Source organism: Gopherus evgoodei, chromosome 15 (assembly GCF_007399415.2).
Source record: "Gopherus evgoodei ecotype Sinaloan lineage chromosome 15, rGopEvg1_v1.p, whole genome shotgun sequence".
Taxonomy (NCBI): domain Eukaryota; kingdom Metazoa; phylum Chordata; order Testudines; family Testudinidae; genus Gopherus; species Gopherus evgoodei.
Window position 1 is genome coordinate 16,535,182 of NC_044336.1, and position 17,098 is coordinate 16,552,279.

Here is a 17,098-nt window from a genome sequence, read left to right on the forward strand (position 1 = left end):
ATTGTGTGTTGATATGATGGACTACAAAATTAAAGGCGAAACTTTTATAATATTTTTATAATACACAAAGTATAGGATTCCTGTAAAAGGCTAGGTAGGAATCTAGGCCACAATTGAGCAAGTACTCAAACATGTTCCTTACCTTACATGTGTGAGCAATCCCATTGACTTCAGTGGGGACAATTCAGCTACTTGCTTACGTACCTTGCTGGCTCAGGGCCCTACGGAAGAAGGTTTAAAGAAGGCATATTTAAAAAGAGATTTTTCAGAGCTCAAATGTCTAAGGTAAAGACCCAGGTTGCCAACTGTGACTTCAAAATAACTGAAGAACTCACCTCCCATAGAATCTATGCCAGGTTTCACACGAGACCCAATGCTTGTTAGAACAGAACCTCAGGAATTTGGGGGAATTCTGCAGGGACTCCCAGCCCGTGCTGATGTGTTCAGTACCACTGAGAGGTTTTTCCTTGATGGTGATGCTCTCATGAGAAGTCCTTAGTCTAATTTGAGTTGTCTCTCCCCAAACAGAAGTTTGTATCACGCAGAAGTAATCGTACCAGCTGGTCAGTTCAAGCAGAGATTGCAGTCAGGAAGGGAATGGCCATCTTTAAGGAGACCAGACTTGGAGAGTCTCAGACAGAAAAAAGCCTGCTTGTAATAACTCTGGCCAACTTGCTGTTCCTTCTTTCCTTCATCATTACCTTGGTGCTCTGCCTTCCTTCTATCTATGGGCGAACATGATGTGTCTAGTTTTAGTAGACCCTTCCCAGCTTGTGTTTTGAAAGGGCTGTTGATTTCCTTAACGGACCTCCTGTGCACCTGGTTCGAAAGGCTCAGCATGCTGGTGATTCTCCTCAACTGTGTGACATTGGGCATGTTCCACCCCTGTGAAGACATGGCCTGTGATTCCCCGCGCTGCAGGATTCTCCAGGTATGGGCGTGTATTCACCTTACTGATCTTACTCCAATGGAGGGGAGCGGCAGTGGCTAACAAAGCCCTCCCCTGGTTGTTAGCGCTGACAAGTACCTGAGGGACTCCAAAAGGAGACTCCCTGTTTCCACCTAGAAAGCCAGACACAGAGAAAACTAGCATGATCACAGTTATGTCAGTATCCGCTCCCACCCACATGCCTTGGAGAGGTTGAGTTCTTGCCTTCACTGGGGGTTTCAGCTGCCAGTGGCCAGCCATTGATTTAAGTGCACCAAGGCACACTTAATGGTGACAGGCAGAGCACCTATAAGCCAGCGCAATGTAGCCCAGCTTGAAACCAATTGGATTTTATTTTTGAACAGTCAGTTTTGCAGTGCAGGCAAAGCCTTAAATGTTCTCTGATCCGCCCCACCCCTTCAAAAAAAGTTGGTTCCTTCCCAGTAGAATAGGGTGGAGGCACATGGTATGTGTGTGTCGGGGGGAACACACTGCTGCTCTATGAGCTGTGTCTGCTTGGTGACATGAATCCTCAGTGCTGTTAATCAGGGCCTGATCCAAACCCCACTCAGATCAATGAAGAGACTCATTGACTCCAATGACCAATGATCAGGCCTTCCATACCTTTCACCAGTACTAACTTTAGCATGATTTTTAAAGTACCAGTTGCTGGAGAACATGTATTGAACTATGTCTGGGTTATCATCCTTTACAGCTAAAATAGCATCCCTCCCTGGGTCTACAGTGCACTGGCTCTTCCGTCAGCAGTCAGGGGCTTGACATTTGACATAACAATGTAACCGTGTTCTGTGTTCTCTCATCATCGGATACACTCCCTTCTCTTGCCACTCTGCTGGGGGCAGCTGTTTTTCTTCTGACCTCCTGCTGCTGCTTTGTTTTCTAGAGCTTTGATGACTTCATCTTTGCCTTCTTCGCTGTGGAGATGATAGTCAAGATGATTGCACTAGGGATTTTCGGGAAGAAGTGCTACCTGGGAGATACGTGGAATCGCCTGGATTTTTTCATTGTCATAGCCGGGTAAGTCAGGAGAAATCCAGGGCGAGGGAGGTGTGTGGTTCTAGGTGTAGTCCTCAATGATGGTTGGCAGCACTGTTTTACTAGCATAGCTCTGAGGAAGAGGAAAGCGCCAGCCCCCACTGGGTAGTGAGAGGACCCTGCTAACTCTAACCATGTTCCCACATGATTGTAGTTATCAACTTCTCTTTCCAGCGGGGCAAGCACCCTACCATGAAGGTAGAAGAGGAGACACTGGGAAATTTATTTTCTGCAGTGTATAGTACAAGATGCTACATTTTCTGCCTGTATTTCCACATGCCTGCTATCCCCCTATCCGGCATCCGCCTGCTTGGAAAGATTGCTACCTTCCCTGGCAGCACTGCGTTTACAGACAACAGCAACAAAAAGAGAGTGGGGGGGGGAATGTTACAAAAACTGTTTTCCTTTGTTCTCCGCCAGCCTGTATGCTTTCCATACTGTAAGATCTCTCGCTTGGCAGCTCCAGGCAGTCTTAGCTGGCACTCAACTGAACTATTTTTCTGGCTCCAGAAATATTGGTAGTTTGTGTCATGCAGATTGCCCAAATGGATGAGGTTTCAGCAGCTCGTTTCAAGCGAGGAGTGGGTTCCAAGTGAAATATTTAAGTGAAATGTGCGTGATTGCCCTTTGTTGTTGTTGTTGAGGGAAAGCGACCAAGTTTTGCCTTTCATGAGTGTTTGCCTTTCACAGGCACCTGGTTTAAATTAAATGCTCTTCTAGCACCCGAGAATCTCCTGGTTGTGGCTGGAAATCCACAAGAAAAATTCCTGGCCCACAGCCAAGAGTTGAGTTGCCTTGACACATTAAGGGCTCAGAGGCCCTTGCTTCACCTCTCTACTCGTGCGGAGAGCCCAAGGACCTCTGGGAATTGGGCTATTTTTTCCTTGTGTATATAACTGGAATTTCCTGGAATGAATTGGTGGATCCTAGAAATAAACCACAACTGCGTCATTTCCCAGGTTGGGCAGTCCACAGCAAGCTTGTGGGCTACCGGGAGGTGGTTACATGTTTGTTCAGTTGGCTTATGGCTTATGGTGCATCTCTGCATGCTCAGCCTGTTGACAGCACAAGCCTGCACATGTGAGGGCAGGATCCTGGCAACAGCAAGGGGACAGTCAGTGGAAATGAGAAGGTGGCAAACCCAAAGCTGACTAAAGGAAATGCTTTTTTTGTGTGTAATTAGGCTGTGGAACTCACTGCCACATGATGCAGTGGAAGCCAAAAACTTTGCAGGATTCCAGCAGAGATTGGATACTGTTATGAGAACAAAGACTATCCAGTGTTACTATACTTAATGCAAGCAAACATTTTGGAAGAGACATTAACCCTCATGCATCAGGGTTTTAACTAGTCTCTACTAGAGATCAGGTGATTTCTTGCACTTTCCTCTGAAGCACCCAATGCTGGCCACTGTCGCTGGCCACAGAGACAGGATTCTAGACCAGACTGACCATGGTGCTGATCCACTCTGACAATTTCTATGTTAAAAAAAAAAAGAAAAGAAAAGGGAAAAAAAGCAGGCGTGTGGCTGGATTATAACTCATTCCCCCACTTGAGTTGGATATACAATCTAGGTAGGCCCTTGTGAATAAAGATTCTCAGCACAATACTGCCCTAATACCATGTTAGCCACCTGCAAAGGCGCTAGAGCCCTGCCCTGTTATAAAGGAGAGGGGGCTGCTGGCAGAAAGTTCCCTGTAAGATTTGCTTTCCTCTGGAACAGTCTACCCCAACCCATCATCTGAAATGCCCAGATTTGTTGCCCATCCAGGCAGACTGCCAGGCCTCTGTCTCAGCAGCCCTTGGCAAAGGGCCGAGGCAGCTGCAAGAAGGATTTCTGGCTGGTGGGAAGGCACAGGGAGAGTTTTAGTCACCTAGCTAATGGTGGAATGAGGTGTGCTAGGTGGGAGGTGCCCCAGGCAGCTTTATGCTTTGTAACCTTTGTGTTACTGTGTTTTCAAATGTATGTTGGGGTGCCCGGAGCTTTGGAGGGGGCCTGCTTTGGTGGGGAGCGTCTTGTTTGCTGGAATGGAAAGAACTAGCTGGCTGGCTGCATGTTTGTCACAGAAGAGATGGTGCAAGGAGTTGAGCTGTACACGCGCAAGAGTCCACTGGCGTCGGCGTAACCACAAGTGCAAAGCTCAAGGGCTAGGAGAGGCCCTGGGGACCCTGAGGAAGGAGTATGGTGTGGAGCATAGTCTTACTCATGGGTTTCCTGAGCCAGTTTGTTTTGATTCGTTTCAAGGCTTCCCCAGGAAAAGCATGGTCTTTGTCAAAATCATGAGCCAGATTGTGCTCTTGTTTACACTTCCCTAATGGTCTTACGGGTGTAAAGTTACTTAGGAAAATCATAGGAGAAAAGTGTGGTGGGTGTTTGCCTACAAACTGTGCACCCATCTAGTCTGCGCTAAAGTATCTTCTTCTTCATGTTACCGTGTCCTGTTTTTAGCATAGGCCCTACAAGATTAAGGCTTGAAGTCAATGGGAGTCTTGCCATTAACTTGAATGGGCTTTGGATCAGGCCTGTTGGCGACTTTTGTTGGGTATTTTTTTGTTTGGGGTGGGATTTTTGTTTTTGTTTGTTGTTGTTGTTGTGTTGGTTTTTTTTTACTGGAGTTGTTTGTTTGGGGGTGGTGTTGTAGTTAGGGGAATAGGGGGTTAGGGATAGTATGGTGTAATTGCAAATAAAACTGGAGAATTTTGAAGACCCTCCCCACCGGGCGATAATTGTAATGGTTAAATTCTGAGATTATACTATCTGACCATGTCTTCTTTAAGGGTCTGGCTTAATTGAACCAACAGAGCAGGGAATTTAGGACGATGAGGCAGCCTTCATGTGCCACTCTGAGATCCTTGCAATATCCGTAAGAGGAGAAGATTGTGTGACCCTCTGTGCTGCACAACCCAGGCTGGAATAGCCAGATGGTGCTGATGTGTCATGGATGAAATGGCTGCCATTTAACTCTCCTCTTCCTAGTCTTAATTTGATCTCAGGCTTTGCGTTTGTAATGACATTCTGTATTCCTACGTTTAGTGATAGATGAGTACTTTTTAAAAGGGAAATAAAGGGCCAGCCAAAGAAACATCCTGCCTGGGAACCTGATGTAATGAGCACAGGTCTGTTAAGGTTCTGCCATTGCCCGAGGGTGGAATCTGTTCAGTAAAAATGTTTTGGGCACAGTGCAGTTGAGTGGCTAATGCACTAGACTAGGAGTCTGGAGTCCTGGATTCCATTCCCAGCTTGCCTACTACCCTGCTGGGTGTCTATGCCAAGGCACTACACCTTTCCCTCTCTCTTTGGACTGTAAGCTCTTTGGGGCTTGGAACTGCCTCTTAGGTGTTTATAAAGGGTCACATTGTGTTAGGCACTTATATAATCCTAATAATAGTGAGGTAGTGGTTCCAGTTTTTTTAATTGAGTACACAAATCACCTGCCCAACTCTTGCGTTTGGGCCCTCAGATTGCATTGGGATACCCAAATGCCCCTTTCCCTTGAGTGCAGCCATAAGAAAACCCTATTTCTTTCTCCTTCTCCTAGGCACACAAATAGGTGCCCTAAACACTCCCACCTTGTACAGTTCTCAGAACATTATCTCTCACACACACATCCGTTCGAGAGGATCTGCAGCCTCACAGTTTGACCTCCTGCCAGGTCAGCTTTGCCTCTTGCTGAATGATTTCTCTTTTCTGTATGTTCATGAACTGTTCCCATCTGGGCCCTGTCAAAACCAATTGGGCTGACAAAGGATCGAACTAACTTTAAATACAAAGCAGAATATCTTCTTCCCAAGGAGGTTGGGCTTCTTCTCTGTTTATTACTCACAGTCGTTCCCCTCCACTTCTTGAGCACTTATTCTTTTCTATGGGATCTTGTCCTACCACTCCTAAAAGTGTTTTCCTCTCCTCAATTCAGTATTACTCTCTACAACCATCCCTCACCTGTACCCCGTAGAACACCTTGGGGGGTGTGGACAGCTGAAAGCAGTAGAGAGGTATGAGATTAGCACATGGCAGATGGCAATGCAGGGGCTAGTACATTTTCTTAGGTGTATGTAATTGGGCCCATAATTGGGTGAGGACTATATTATTAAATAAAATGCCTAAATTCAAAATGTCTCCTCTGAGTCAATATCTCAACTATACGGGGTCAGATTCCTGAACATAGCTAGGGATAGTTGTCTTTCCCACATGGGACAAATTAGTGAAATGAACACCCAGGCTGCAGCATTAACTGCAGAATATGGAAGCAATGAAAGTCCTTCACTTTAAGCTTCGTTATCTTGCTGCTTTTGGCTTCCCTTGTGGCTGCTGACAGAGCAGCTGCTTTTGATGAACTCTGAATTTGAACCTCTGCCAAGCACTGCCATGCATGGCATGTGGAGGATTTCAGGATAGCCATGCCCTTAAAGCACATCATGTGGTGCTTACAACCAGGAAGTGTCTATAAGAGCTGGCATTAGACCTGACCTGCAAAATTCCAGTCTAGGCCTGGTACGCCAGCCCCTTTGAAAACCAAACCCTAGCTGGCTGCTGTAGCACGTTCATTAACCTCTAACGTGCTCTATCCACTAGAGCAGGCAAAGGCCCACACCCTCCAAGTGCAAATACTGGACTTTGTTTCCGCCAACATTTTGGTTGGCAGGTGCCAGTGACACGTGGAACCCATGAAATCCCTTTGAAGTGCAGTCCGGTTGATGAAGATTCGGTTTGTTGGAAGCATTCTTTCTGGGTCTGCTGATCCTCCTTCAGGAGCTGAGGAAAGGGGGGTAAAAGGCGATGGCTGAAAATGGTGTACGTGGCCTTTTCCCTAAGAAGGAGTAAGTTGTGAGAGAAATAGCTGAGGGTGAGAACTGGAGATGGGGGAGAGCTGAGCTGAGGTGTAGATTTTTGTGCTGCTATGATGATCCAGACCAAATTCTATAAATAATCTGATAGAGAAAAGAAATTTGACGGTGGATTTTGGTTGAAAGACTTTGATTCCTTCCTCCCCCACCTGTTTGCTGATGACTGTGTGTACGTCCTAGGCAAGCAACAACTTCCATCTCCTACAAATCTTTGTTGCAGAAATAGCTTCTGCACCCAAGACCCACATTCTGAGGGCATGTCTACGCTTACCTCCAGAGCGACTGATCCAGCAGGGGTCGATTTATCGTGTCTAGTGAACACATGATAAATCGACCACTGAGCGATCTCCTGTCAACTCCGGTACTCCACCGGAGCGAGAAGTGTAGGCGGAGTCAATGGGGGAGCATCAGCAGTCAACCTACCACAGTGAAGAGTGAGCTACAGGCAATTTAACTGCTTTGTAGGCCAGTTTTCTCATCCTGTCTCTCCCCAGGCGCATGCACACACCTTATTGTCCTTGTGCACGATTTTTTGGTGTTCATGGTTTTGAACAAACTCTCTTCTCTCAAATCAGAATCTTTGTTGCAATCCCGTGTCACAAGAAATCCTCTCTGCCTCGCCACCAGCCTCCTTCCTCTCAGTCCACTTTTTTTCTGAATCCCTTGAGGGAAGCGGATCTGGTTTAACTTTCAGACTTTATGATCTGAAAGGAAAACAGGGGCTAACGCCCTAAGGAGACCTAGCAGGCTTGTTCCTGGCACGTGTTCTCAAAGGTAGCCACAGGCCAACTGGGTATCTCCTCCTTCCCTTCAATCAAAACCCTTGCACCCTTTCCCAAAGTGCCTGGCAAGAGTGAATGTAGTGGTGGGGGCTGGGGTTGGGGCTGGATGGTAGCTTTGGAAGCTTAATTACAATGCCGGTAGCAACAGGGCAGGCTTCTGTAACCCACAGGTGAGATGTATTACAAGTCCCACTCCATGCCAATGCGTGGAGGATATGACCTGTTAAAGCCCCCAGTTATAGAGCCCCTGGGCTCTTCAGTTCAAACTGTAGCAGCTTGGGCTTTTAGCTCTGGAGGTCCCTGATTCAGTTGCCAAGATAGCAGCTGTCACACTTTCACCTTCCTGCCCTCCAATGATACTCAGTACTCATCCATAGGTATCTACTTCAATTCAGTCTCCAGGCTCTGCCACTCCGCTGAGATGGCCAGCTGTGAGGGAGAAGGGATGCCAAAACAGTAACTGTTTGGGGCTTTCCCCTTGCCCTTCCCCCCTTTTTTCAGGGCACAAAGTATGGGGAGGAGGGGGAGGAAACAAAGAGGGAGAGAAAAATGGTGGGGAAACGAGAACCAAAGAAATTTCATGTTTTGGGCTCTCTTGTCAGAATTGCAGAAAAATGACAGTTTTCAGTGAACATTTTCATTTTAAGAGGGGGAAGGGAGGGCCATTTATTTAAGAAATAGTTTTGAATGACAAAGTCTGACCAGATCCATTCATTACCAACTCCAGCAGCCCACACACAATGGACTCTCTGGATCCAATTCTTCCTGACATAAGCCAGCCCAAGTTAAGTGATTTACAGCAGAGTGTTGCCTGGCTGTGACAATTATGTCTGGACCGGTGTCTCTCACTTAAATGTCTACAGCTTAACCACCACCTGCCATGTTAAGTGAGACATACAGTCACATTCATGGTGTTAGCACATTTATTTTCACTACTTCCAGACTGTTCAGAAGACCCTGCTCTCTCACCAAATGTATAGCTTTTAGACTGTGGCAGCTAGCACTGCTCAAGGCAACCCCTTCAAAAAGAGTCCAGTACAAAGCACTAGCACAATGGAAGTTCTCCTGCCAACCAGCTGACCATCAGCTGTGCCACATTCTGCAGCCATCAGACATCCCCTGCTCTTATGGGCGTGTTCCTGACATGCTTAATATCAGATTCAGAAGATCTCCGATCAGTGTCTTTTTCAGCTCTGCCATCTTCTGCCTCCACTCCAAATATACCCAGCCTGCCCACTGCAGAGATAGCATTGTGATGGGGGAATGGAAGCAGACCTGTAAATCTTACTGCCTGCTTTTTGCTCTTATCTCACCAGCAAGGCATTTGTGCACTGTAGGAAATGTTGTGCCCTGTGTGGTTTGGAGCGGGAGGTTGAAGATTTGCTGGGGGAAACCAGCAAATTGTACCTGAGGACATTTGTCGGCCAGCATCCATAGCTCAGAAAAGCCTCTACCTTGGGATAGGGCAGGCTTGATTACAGGCTTCACACTCATGTGTGTCTTTCTTGTGCAGTCAAACATCTCTTGGAAACAAAGTCAAACTAGATGATCAGAAGTAGTCCAGGAAACTTGCCCACACGAGGCAGCTTTTACCGTCAGTTTCGCAGGGTTTTGCTTGATTCTAGTGTTGCCATTCCAAAGAAGTCTCTTTCTTGTGCTGTTTACTCAGGAATTTGCTGTCATCTCCTAGGCATTCAGAATATCACAGAACCAAGCTGTCAGCCAGGTTACCTATGAAAATCCTAGCATATGGCTGGTCTCCGTGCTGCTCGCTGGTTTTGCACCCTTTGACTCCTGGCTCCCTATGACATTGGTCACTTTTGTGGCACACCATTAAGTACTCGTTATCTATATTAAAGTGTCCGGAGCAATCCCATGAGCTCATGAAGAATAAATGATTTATTTGTGACAATGTAATGCAATTAGCGCTAATTGTAGAGCTTAACGTCTGCAACACATCTCTGTAATTACAGGAAAGCTCCCTGGCAATCAGATCTGATAATGGGGCACTGCTCAGCCTTTTGAACCATGGCTTCAGCTGTAGGTTACGGGGGGGGGGGGGGAGAAGTTTTGATGAATCACATAATTATGTTCCATTATTCGAAAAGGGAGGATGCTGGGAGATGGCCACTCAAAGAGCACTTGAAGGTTAACAGGAGTTGCAGGGCAGACTTTGTTTGCCATCTAAAGAGGATTTGCTGTGACTTCTATCTCTAAGAGTGCATGATCCTCACGCACTGAGGTTGAATATTTACACCCAAAACCACGCGGAATGGTTTACAGTTCAGTGCTGTCTGAGAAGAGCTGGTGAATCAGGGCTGTGGGAGGAAGTTGCAACCTGACTTGCTGGCTCTTAGTCGACTCTGGCTGACTTTGTGTCTTTTAAGCTGCAGTTTTCCTCCTACCCTCCTTTCTCCTTGGCCATCCCATACTCTACGCACCTCGCTCCGATGGTTCTTCTTGGTTTCCGGGTCTCTTGCAGAGGAGATGTAGCTGTTCTCCAGACCAATCCCCAATTATAAATTAAACATGAGAGTCACAAACTGATAAGTCCCAGCGTGATTCTGAGGGCTGGTTCCTCAGCAGGGGTCAATCACCATAGCGCCATTGACATCAATGTTGTGCAGCAGCCGAGCTGGAAGGGAGAGGGACACTCAATGAGGGAAAGTGGCCATTGGAAGCTCCCTCCCCTCACTCCCAATGAAATTTCAGCAGCAGTTTGTGCCCTTCCAGCCATTTCTGCCACTTGCTTTCCATTATGAACACCACTGACAGCTGAGCTGCTGGTGGGGTGCCTCCCTCTCTCCCCATAATATGCTGAGTTAATTTTGTGCTGATACCAGGCGCTGGATTAACAGCCCTGGAAACTGAAGCCTTCTGCAATGCACAGGGCTCCAGCACTGTCATCTTTCCTGACCCACCCCATGAATAGGCCAAGAGGATCGCGTTGAGTGAGGGAGAGGATAGTTGAGTTTAAGGCCTATTCAGCCCTTCATCTCCCTGCTGCGATTTCCATCTGGGGCAGTGGCTTCCATGCTAGGAGCACAAGTCCAGGCAGAAGTGCACCAAACATAATGTCCATTTCTAGCGGCCTTCCCCCTGTAATGGGTCTCAGGCACTTTGAGTCTGTGTTTAAGCTAATGTCCTAGAAGCAAATGGCCCCTTTTCCTAGTCCCCTACTGTTTCAAGGGACAGCCAATGGGATGATCCCAGAGGAAGGTGCTACTCGCTCAGAATAATGATGGCAGAACCAGATCCTGAGAGAGGCTGAACTGATACCCCTGGATCAGACCCAGATTTTGAATCCCTGGAGGATTCTGAACTTTGCAGTTTGAGCCAGTCTCTAAACTGAATTCCTTTAAGGGTTAAAGAGCACCAGAGATCATAGGATCCTAAAGCCGTCTCAGCCCACACGCCCTCTTTCAATGTCAGCTTTTTCACTGGTAGTCTGAAAGTCTTTGAAACAGCAGCAGTTCAGGCTAAAGTCATTCTCCGCTTAGAGAAACCTGTTGTTCAGAAGAAACCTCTGGGTGGTTTCCCTTGAAGCCGCATTTGGATTCAAACCCTCCAGTGAACCAAATACAAAAAGTTATAGCGTTTGTTTTTTCCCCTTGAAAAAGCACCACTTTCTCCCAGCTCGCATCAGCCCAAGTTACTGCTTCTTCAACAGCATCATTCATCTGGTGCCCCAGCTCAGATATGTGCTGCTATTGAATGTCAAGGATCCAGCAGACAGCCAAGGTCCTGAGATCTTTGCACCTCTGGTGCTATTATTTCCTATTCAGTTTAGTGTGATTAAAACAAATGTCTATTTCAATAAACAAATAACACGCAAGAGTGGAGCGCACCTGGTGAAACTTAAAGAGACATTTTCTGAGTGATAGTAACCGACAGCAAAGCCTTCAAGGAGTGGGAGCAAATTTCATTCTATTTTTCCAAGCTATGACACTGTCTAAATAATCTTCCCATCTTTTCCATCCCTGTTTCATTAATATTACCCACTCGTTGCCACAGTTTGTAGAGAAAGGGAGCCAAAGCACCCAGCTTTGGATAACCCTTATTGTTTGATGAAGCTGGGCATATCTATTACGAATAGTAATATGCAGCTGTAGAGCTTCATGGGCATAACTGAGAGGCCCCAGAGTCTTGTGATTGAAGCAAGGGTCTAGGACTCAGGGCCCTGGCTTCAGTTCCCAGTTCTGCTACAGACTCCCTGTGTGACCTTGGGCAAATCATCCAGCTGCTGTGCCTTTAGTTCTTGATCTGTAAAAGTCCTTCCCTATTACCCCCTATCTCCCAGCAGGACTGCGAGTGGTTGCAAGGTGCTCAGGTATTACGGTGAGGGGGGATTATGAGTACCTAGACAGACAGAAGACAGAGATGGGGCCTAACCAAGTCCCCCTGATCTGAGACACCAGCAGAGTTCGGGGGAGTTTCTGTCTCTATAATGGGTTGAATCAAACCGAGGGGGCCTCCAGTTCAAGTGCCTCTCCCGACAGTCTCTCCAGTAACCATGTCCCAATCCCCTTAAGGTTTTATAGGTTAAAACCAACACTTTGAACGCAGCACAGAAACTTAGTGGGGAGCACTGGTGTAATGTGCTGTCTGTAGAATAGGCAACTTGATAAGCTAGCAGCTGCATCGCCCACCTCACTACCTTCAGTTTCCATGTCGCTATGTGGAATCCTGGATGTTCTTAAACAGTAGGTACTTGGTAAAGGAAAATGCTACAACTAGAGGCACAAACAGGCTTCTACATAGCTCAAGCTCCAGCTCTTGTAGCCCTTCTTAATCTGAGGTCACATCCTGTTTGGAAGTCTACATAGCCCACAGACCTTTAGTGGCTGAATGGCATACTGCAGGTAAACATATCATTACACATGTGGCCTCACCTACAGCATTTTGCTGTAAGTGTAGCTTGAGGTGACAAGGGCATGTGTAATGATGGCAAAACTTGCACCCCCTGGAAAGGTCATGTTCTCCTTGTTGAGTACAGATAGTTTGACCAGCATTGCTACTTGGACCATACTGCAGCTGCATTCCATAAACTCAGCAGTGACAATCATCCTCCTAACAGAGGGGTCCAAAGCTCTCCACTGTCACCCCAAGCCCCCATCTTGTTTGCTTGAACCCACAATCCATGTCTTCAGAGATACAGTGATGGAGCTGCCATGGTGTAGACCAGGGGTCTCTTTCTACTAGTCTATAATATATAACTAAACTGTTGTTGTATTTAAAGTAAATAAGGTTTTTAAAATGTTTAAGAAGCTTCATTTAAAATTAAATTAAAATGCAGAGTCCCCCAGACCGGTGGCCAGGACGTGGTCAGTGTGAGTGCCACTGAAAATCAGCTCACGTGCCATCTTCGGTACCCATGCCATAGGTTGCCTACCCCTGGTGTAGACATAGTCCTTTCATCCGCAGAACCTAGTGCCAGGGGCATCTGCAGCAACATTCTGTGACTTTGGTAGCTACGTTATCAATAATTTGGGCATCAGGCCCTCCTCGATATTCACTTCTTTTCATATGTCTCCTGGAGCAATAATGCATATGCACAAGTTATTCTCCAGTCAGCAGAAATCAAACTGCTCTGATATGCCTTTACACACAATTCTAATATTTTAAAACTGTGTGCCTGACTTGTTTGGTCTCTTCCTGGTTCTATATTTGCTCTTTTGAAGTCATTTTCCTAGGTTTCTTTCTTGCAAGCAGTGGAGATGTGGGGTTAGGAAGAGTAGAGTGAGGAATGAAAGCCTAAGAAGAATGATGAGAAATGCTTCTGTCGCACACTTATTGGCATGTCTGTCCATTGTGTGAAGACTTGCTGGGTGAGAATAGACCACTTGGCCTAACAAATAGCAATTCTAAATGATCTGGAGAAATGATCTGAAGTAAATAGGATGAAATTCAGTAAGAACAAATGCAAAGTACTCCACTTAGGAAGGAACAATCAGTTGCACACACACAAAATGGGAAATGACTGCCTAGGAAGGAGTACAGTGGAAAGGGATCTGTGGGATCATAGTGGATCACAAGCTAAATATAAGTCAACAGTGTAACACTGCTGCAAAAAAAAGCAAACATCATTCTGAGAGGTATTAGCAGGAGTGTTGTAAGCAAGACACGAGAAGTAATTCTTCTGCTCTACTCCATGCTGATTAGGTCTCAACTGGAGTATTGTGTCCAGTTCTGGGTGCCACATTTCAGGAAAGATGTGAACAAATTGGAGAAAGTCCAGAGAAGAGCAACAAAAATGAATAAAGGTCTATAAAACATGGCCTATGAAGGAAGATTGAAAAAATTGGAGAAGAGAGGACTGAGAAGGGACATAAGAGTTTTCAAGCACATAAAAGGTTGTTACAAGTAGGGAGAAAAGTTGTTCTCGTTAACCTCTGAGGGAAGGACAAGAAACAACAGGCTTAAATTGCAGCAAGGATGGTTTAGGTTGGACATTAGGAAACACTTCCTAACTGTCAGGGTGGTTAAACACTGGAATAAATTGCCTAGGGAGGTTGTGGAATCTCCACAATTGGAGATTTTAAAGAGCAAGTTAGATGGTCTAGATAATACTTAGCCCTGCCATGAGTGCAGGGGACTGGGCCAGATGACCTCTCAAGGTCCCATTCAGTCCTATGATTCTATGAAACACCCTTACCCAGAGTTGATGTCTCCTCATTCAAATCTCTTGGAAACATTCTGCTTATGGACAGTCCTGCTACATGACCATGTGCATTTTTGCATTTGTCGTTACCCCTATTTTTTACAATAAAAGGACTCTATCGTATTAAATGTGACTATTTTTAAAATCACATTCCCTCAGTAACACCATAGTTATTCAAATCTGATCTCTTCATCAGTCTAGATAAGCCTAGACCAAAATATCAAATCCAAAAATATATAAACATTGATGATGTGGTGAGTGAGACCTTGTTCTGAGTTTTGCTGTTAGCCCCTGTGTCAATAATACGTCAAGCAAAATCTGTATTTGTGGAATCTGGATTTATATGCACTGATCCTGCAAAAACATATGCAGGTGGTTAAGAAGTTTTACCACAGACTTCAATGGAGCCAGGATTTCACCCAATGTGGATAATCCTGCTAAAAGCAATTTTGACACCCAGCCTACCCCTTCCTTCACCATGAATGCTGTGTTTTTCCTATGAGCATTCCTCTGAAGTTGGATGATGAAAATAACGTCAGTGTCACTTTCTGGCTCTCCTGCTCTAGAACCCTGCTATTATATTTGGGATGCAAACAATGAGTTTACAGCAAAATAAAAATCTGAATTAATCAACAATAAAAAGCTCAAACTGTGTCTTGATCTTAGGGTGTGTAAAAAAAGTCAAAACATAAAATTTTAAGCGTGAACTGACCTGACAGTATCCCTTTAAAAAATGCTTTGCTTCCAGACTTCTGCTTTCTTCCCTACCAAACGAGACAGTCCTGTTAGTAACATTATAAACATTCCCACAACAATTAGAGAGTGGGAGCGTGGCATAGAGGAATGAGTCAGGAGCCCCCAAGAGCTAGTAACAGTTCTGCCACCGCAGTCTTGGGAAAGTCACTTAACCTTTTTGTGCCTCAGTGTCTCCAGCTGTAAAACGGGGATACTTTATTGTATAGATCACAAACCTGTTGTGAGGCTAATGGGGCAAAGTTTGTATAGCACTTTGAACAGGTAAATGTTATATAAAACTCTTAAGTATTTTGACTTGAGTACGTGTCTGTCTGTTCACCTGTGTTTATTTCATTGCCCTCTGTGGGATAGACTTGGAATCGCTCAACTCTCATATAGAACAGTATAGGGGCTAGGGGGCCTACGCTATTGCAGCAGGAGTGTCAGCGTTCTGTCCTGGCTGTTTTCAGTTGCTATGGCAGGCAGTACAGTGACAACCATGAAATCCTAAGTGGCCACGGATTTCTTACAGCATTTACATTATTGTTACAACTAAACCTCTCTTTGAAAATTCCCCTTCTGGACAATCGAATAATTTGCAGGAAGCTACTCCCCTGGAACCTATACACAAACAGTAACCAAAGAGAGAGACGGAAGAACTGTGCAATGTTCTCTCTCGTTGACTTTATTATTAATTATTATGAAAATAAGCATAATTAATTCTTCCAGAAACCTTTCCCGATGGGGAAGACAGAATAGAAAGTGTCTCTGTTGGCACTCTGCATATAATGTTTGATAATCTAACATTTCTCCTGCAGATCTTTCATGTGCTCCCATGTTTGTGTTTTCTGTAGCATGCTGGAATACTCCCTGGACTTGCAGAATGTCAGTTTCTCAGCTGTTCGGACTGTCCGAGTACTTCGGCCACTCAGAGCCATTAACAGAGTTCCCAGTAAGTTGATTCCCTGTTGTCCTCCCTCTTTCAGTTCATTCCAGCTCATTATTCCAGACACTGTGGAGCTGCAGGAGCAACTGGGATGCTTTGCATCTTTTTTCTCAAGTTGCACTGAAAATGTTGGTCTATGTGTCTTGAGTGGGCTGGCTCTTATAGCTGCTATTGTGTTCCCTAGTCCCTTTGTAGTTTCTAACACCATGCTGGTTTTAGTGAATAGTCCATCCATCTTTGGAAACAGGAGCAAATAGGTAATCAAAAAGCCAGTCACAGACCAGCCACGCTGTTCCATTTGTTTATCTGGTATGCTGCCCCCTCCCTGCTAGGGAGCTCCTCTCTGAATCACTTTGCAAGTAAATGAAAAGTTAGTTTGGGGAAGGACTGGTGTATAATATAAAAGGCACTGAGGAGTGTGACTGATCTGGTCTCTTTGGAGGAGGGTGGGTACAGATCATGAGTGGGGAGCACTTGCCATGCTTGTATTGTTACAATAGTTCAAGGATATGCTGTGGACCACATCTTCAGCTATGCTGCAGCAGCTTTGCATCTTCCCTTCTGCCGCTTCTTAGGACTTGTTTACACAGGGGAATGTATAGGCAGAACTATACGAGTATAATTGTATAGTTATAGTTATAGTATAGCTTCCCCTGTAGACACTCTTATTCTGGACTAAGAGAGCCTTTTTTCCATTCAGGTTATACCACTTTCAAAGTGATATACATGTACAGTTGTGTGCCGGTAACTTTCCCCATAGAGACAAGCCCTGAGTCACTACTTAGGGTCCCCTAGGCTAGAGCCATGTTATTTGTGTAAATCAGCAATTCTCAACCTTTTCCACAGTGGGACCATCCTCCTATTTAGCAACATGGGAAGGACCAGGTGGATGCGAGCTGCTGATTGAGAATTCATGATTTGTCTTTCAGGGAGTTAAATGATGCTATGGCCCTCACCAAGGTTCCTTATCATCTTTAAGAAATTATGCGAAATCTTCCTTTCCCGAGAAGTGATGCTCCACAATAGATACAGACCCTTCTATGGCCAAATGCCAGCAAAAACAAACCTACCCCAAGCAGAGTTTTGGCCTTAAGAAGATGAAAGTGTAGGGTGATCGGATGTCCCGATTTTATAGGGACAGTCCT

At 45.5% G+C, this 17,098-nt stretch overlaps 1 protein-coding gene across 9 annotated transcripts in view; it reads left to right on the plus strand.

Moving 5' to 3' along the window:
• The first annotated feature begins 824 nt into the window (after positions 1-824).
• Positions 825-17,098, plus strand: part of CACNA1G (calcium voltage-gated channel subunit alpha1 G) — a 146,753-nt gene continuing 130,479 nt past the window's right edge. For all 9 annotated transcript variants that reach the window (XM_030534552.1, XM_030534560.1, XM_030534561.1 and 6 more), the window contains exons 1-3: positions 825-931; positions 1,833-1,966; positions 15,862-15,959. In XM_030534552.1, the coding sequence (XP_030390412.1) occupies positions 839-931; positions 1,833-1,966; positions 15,862-15,959 (325 nt within the window). In that variant the 5' untranslated portion in view covers positions 825-838. The remainder of the gene's footprint in view (positions 932-1,832; positions 1,967-15,861; positions 15,960-17,098) is intronic.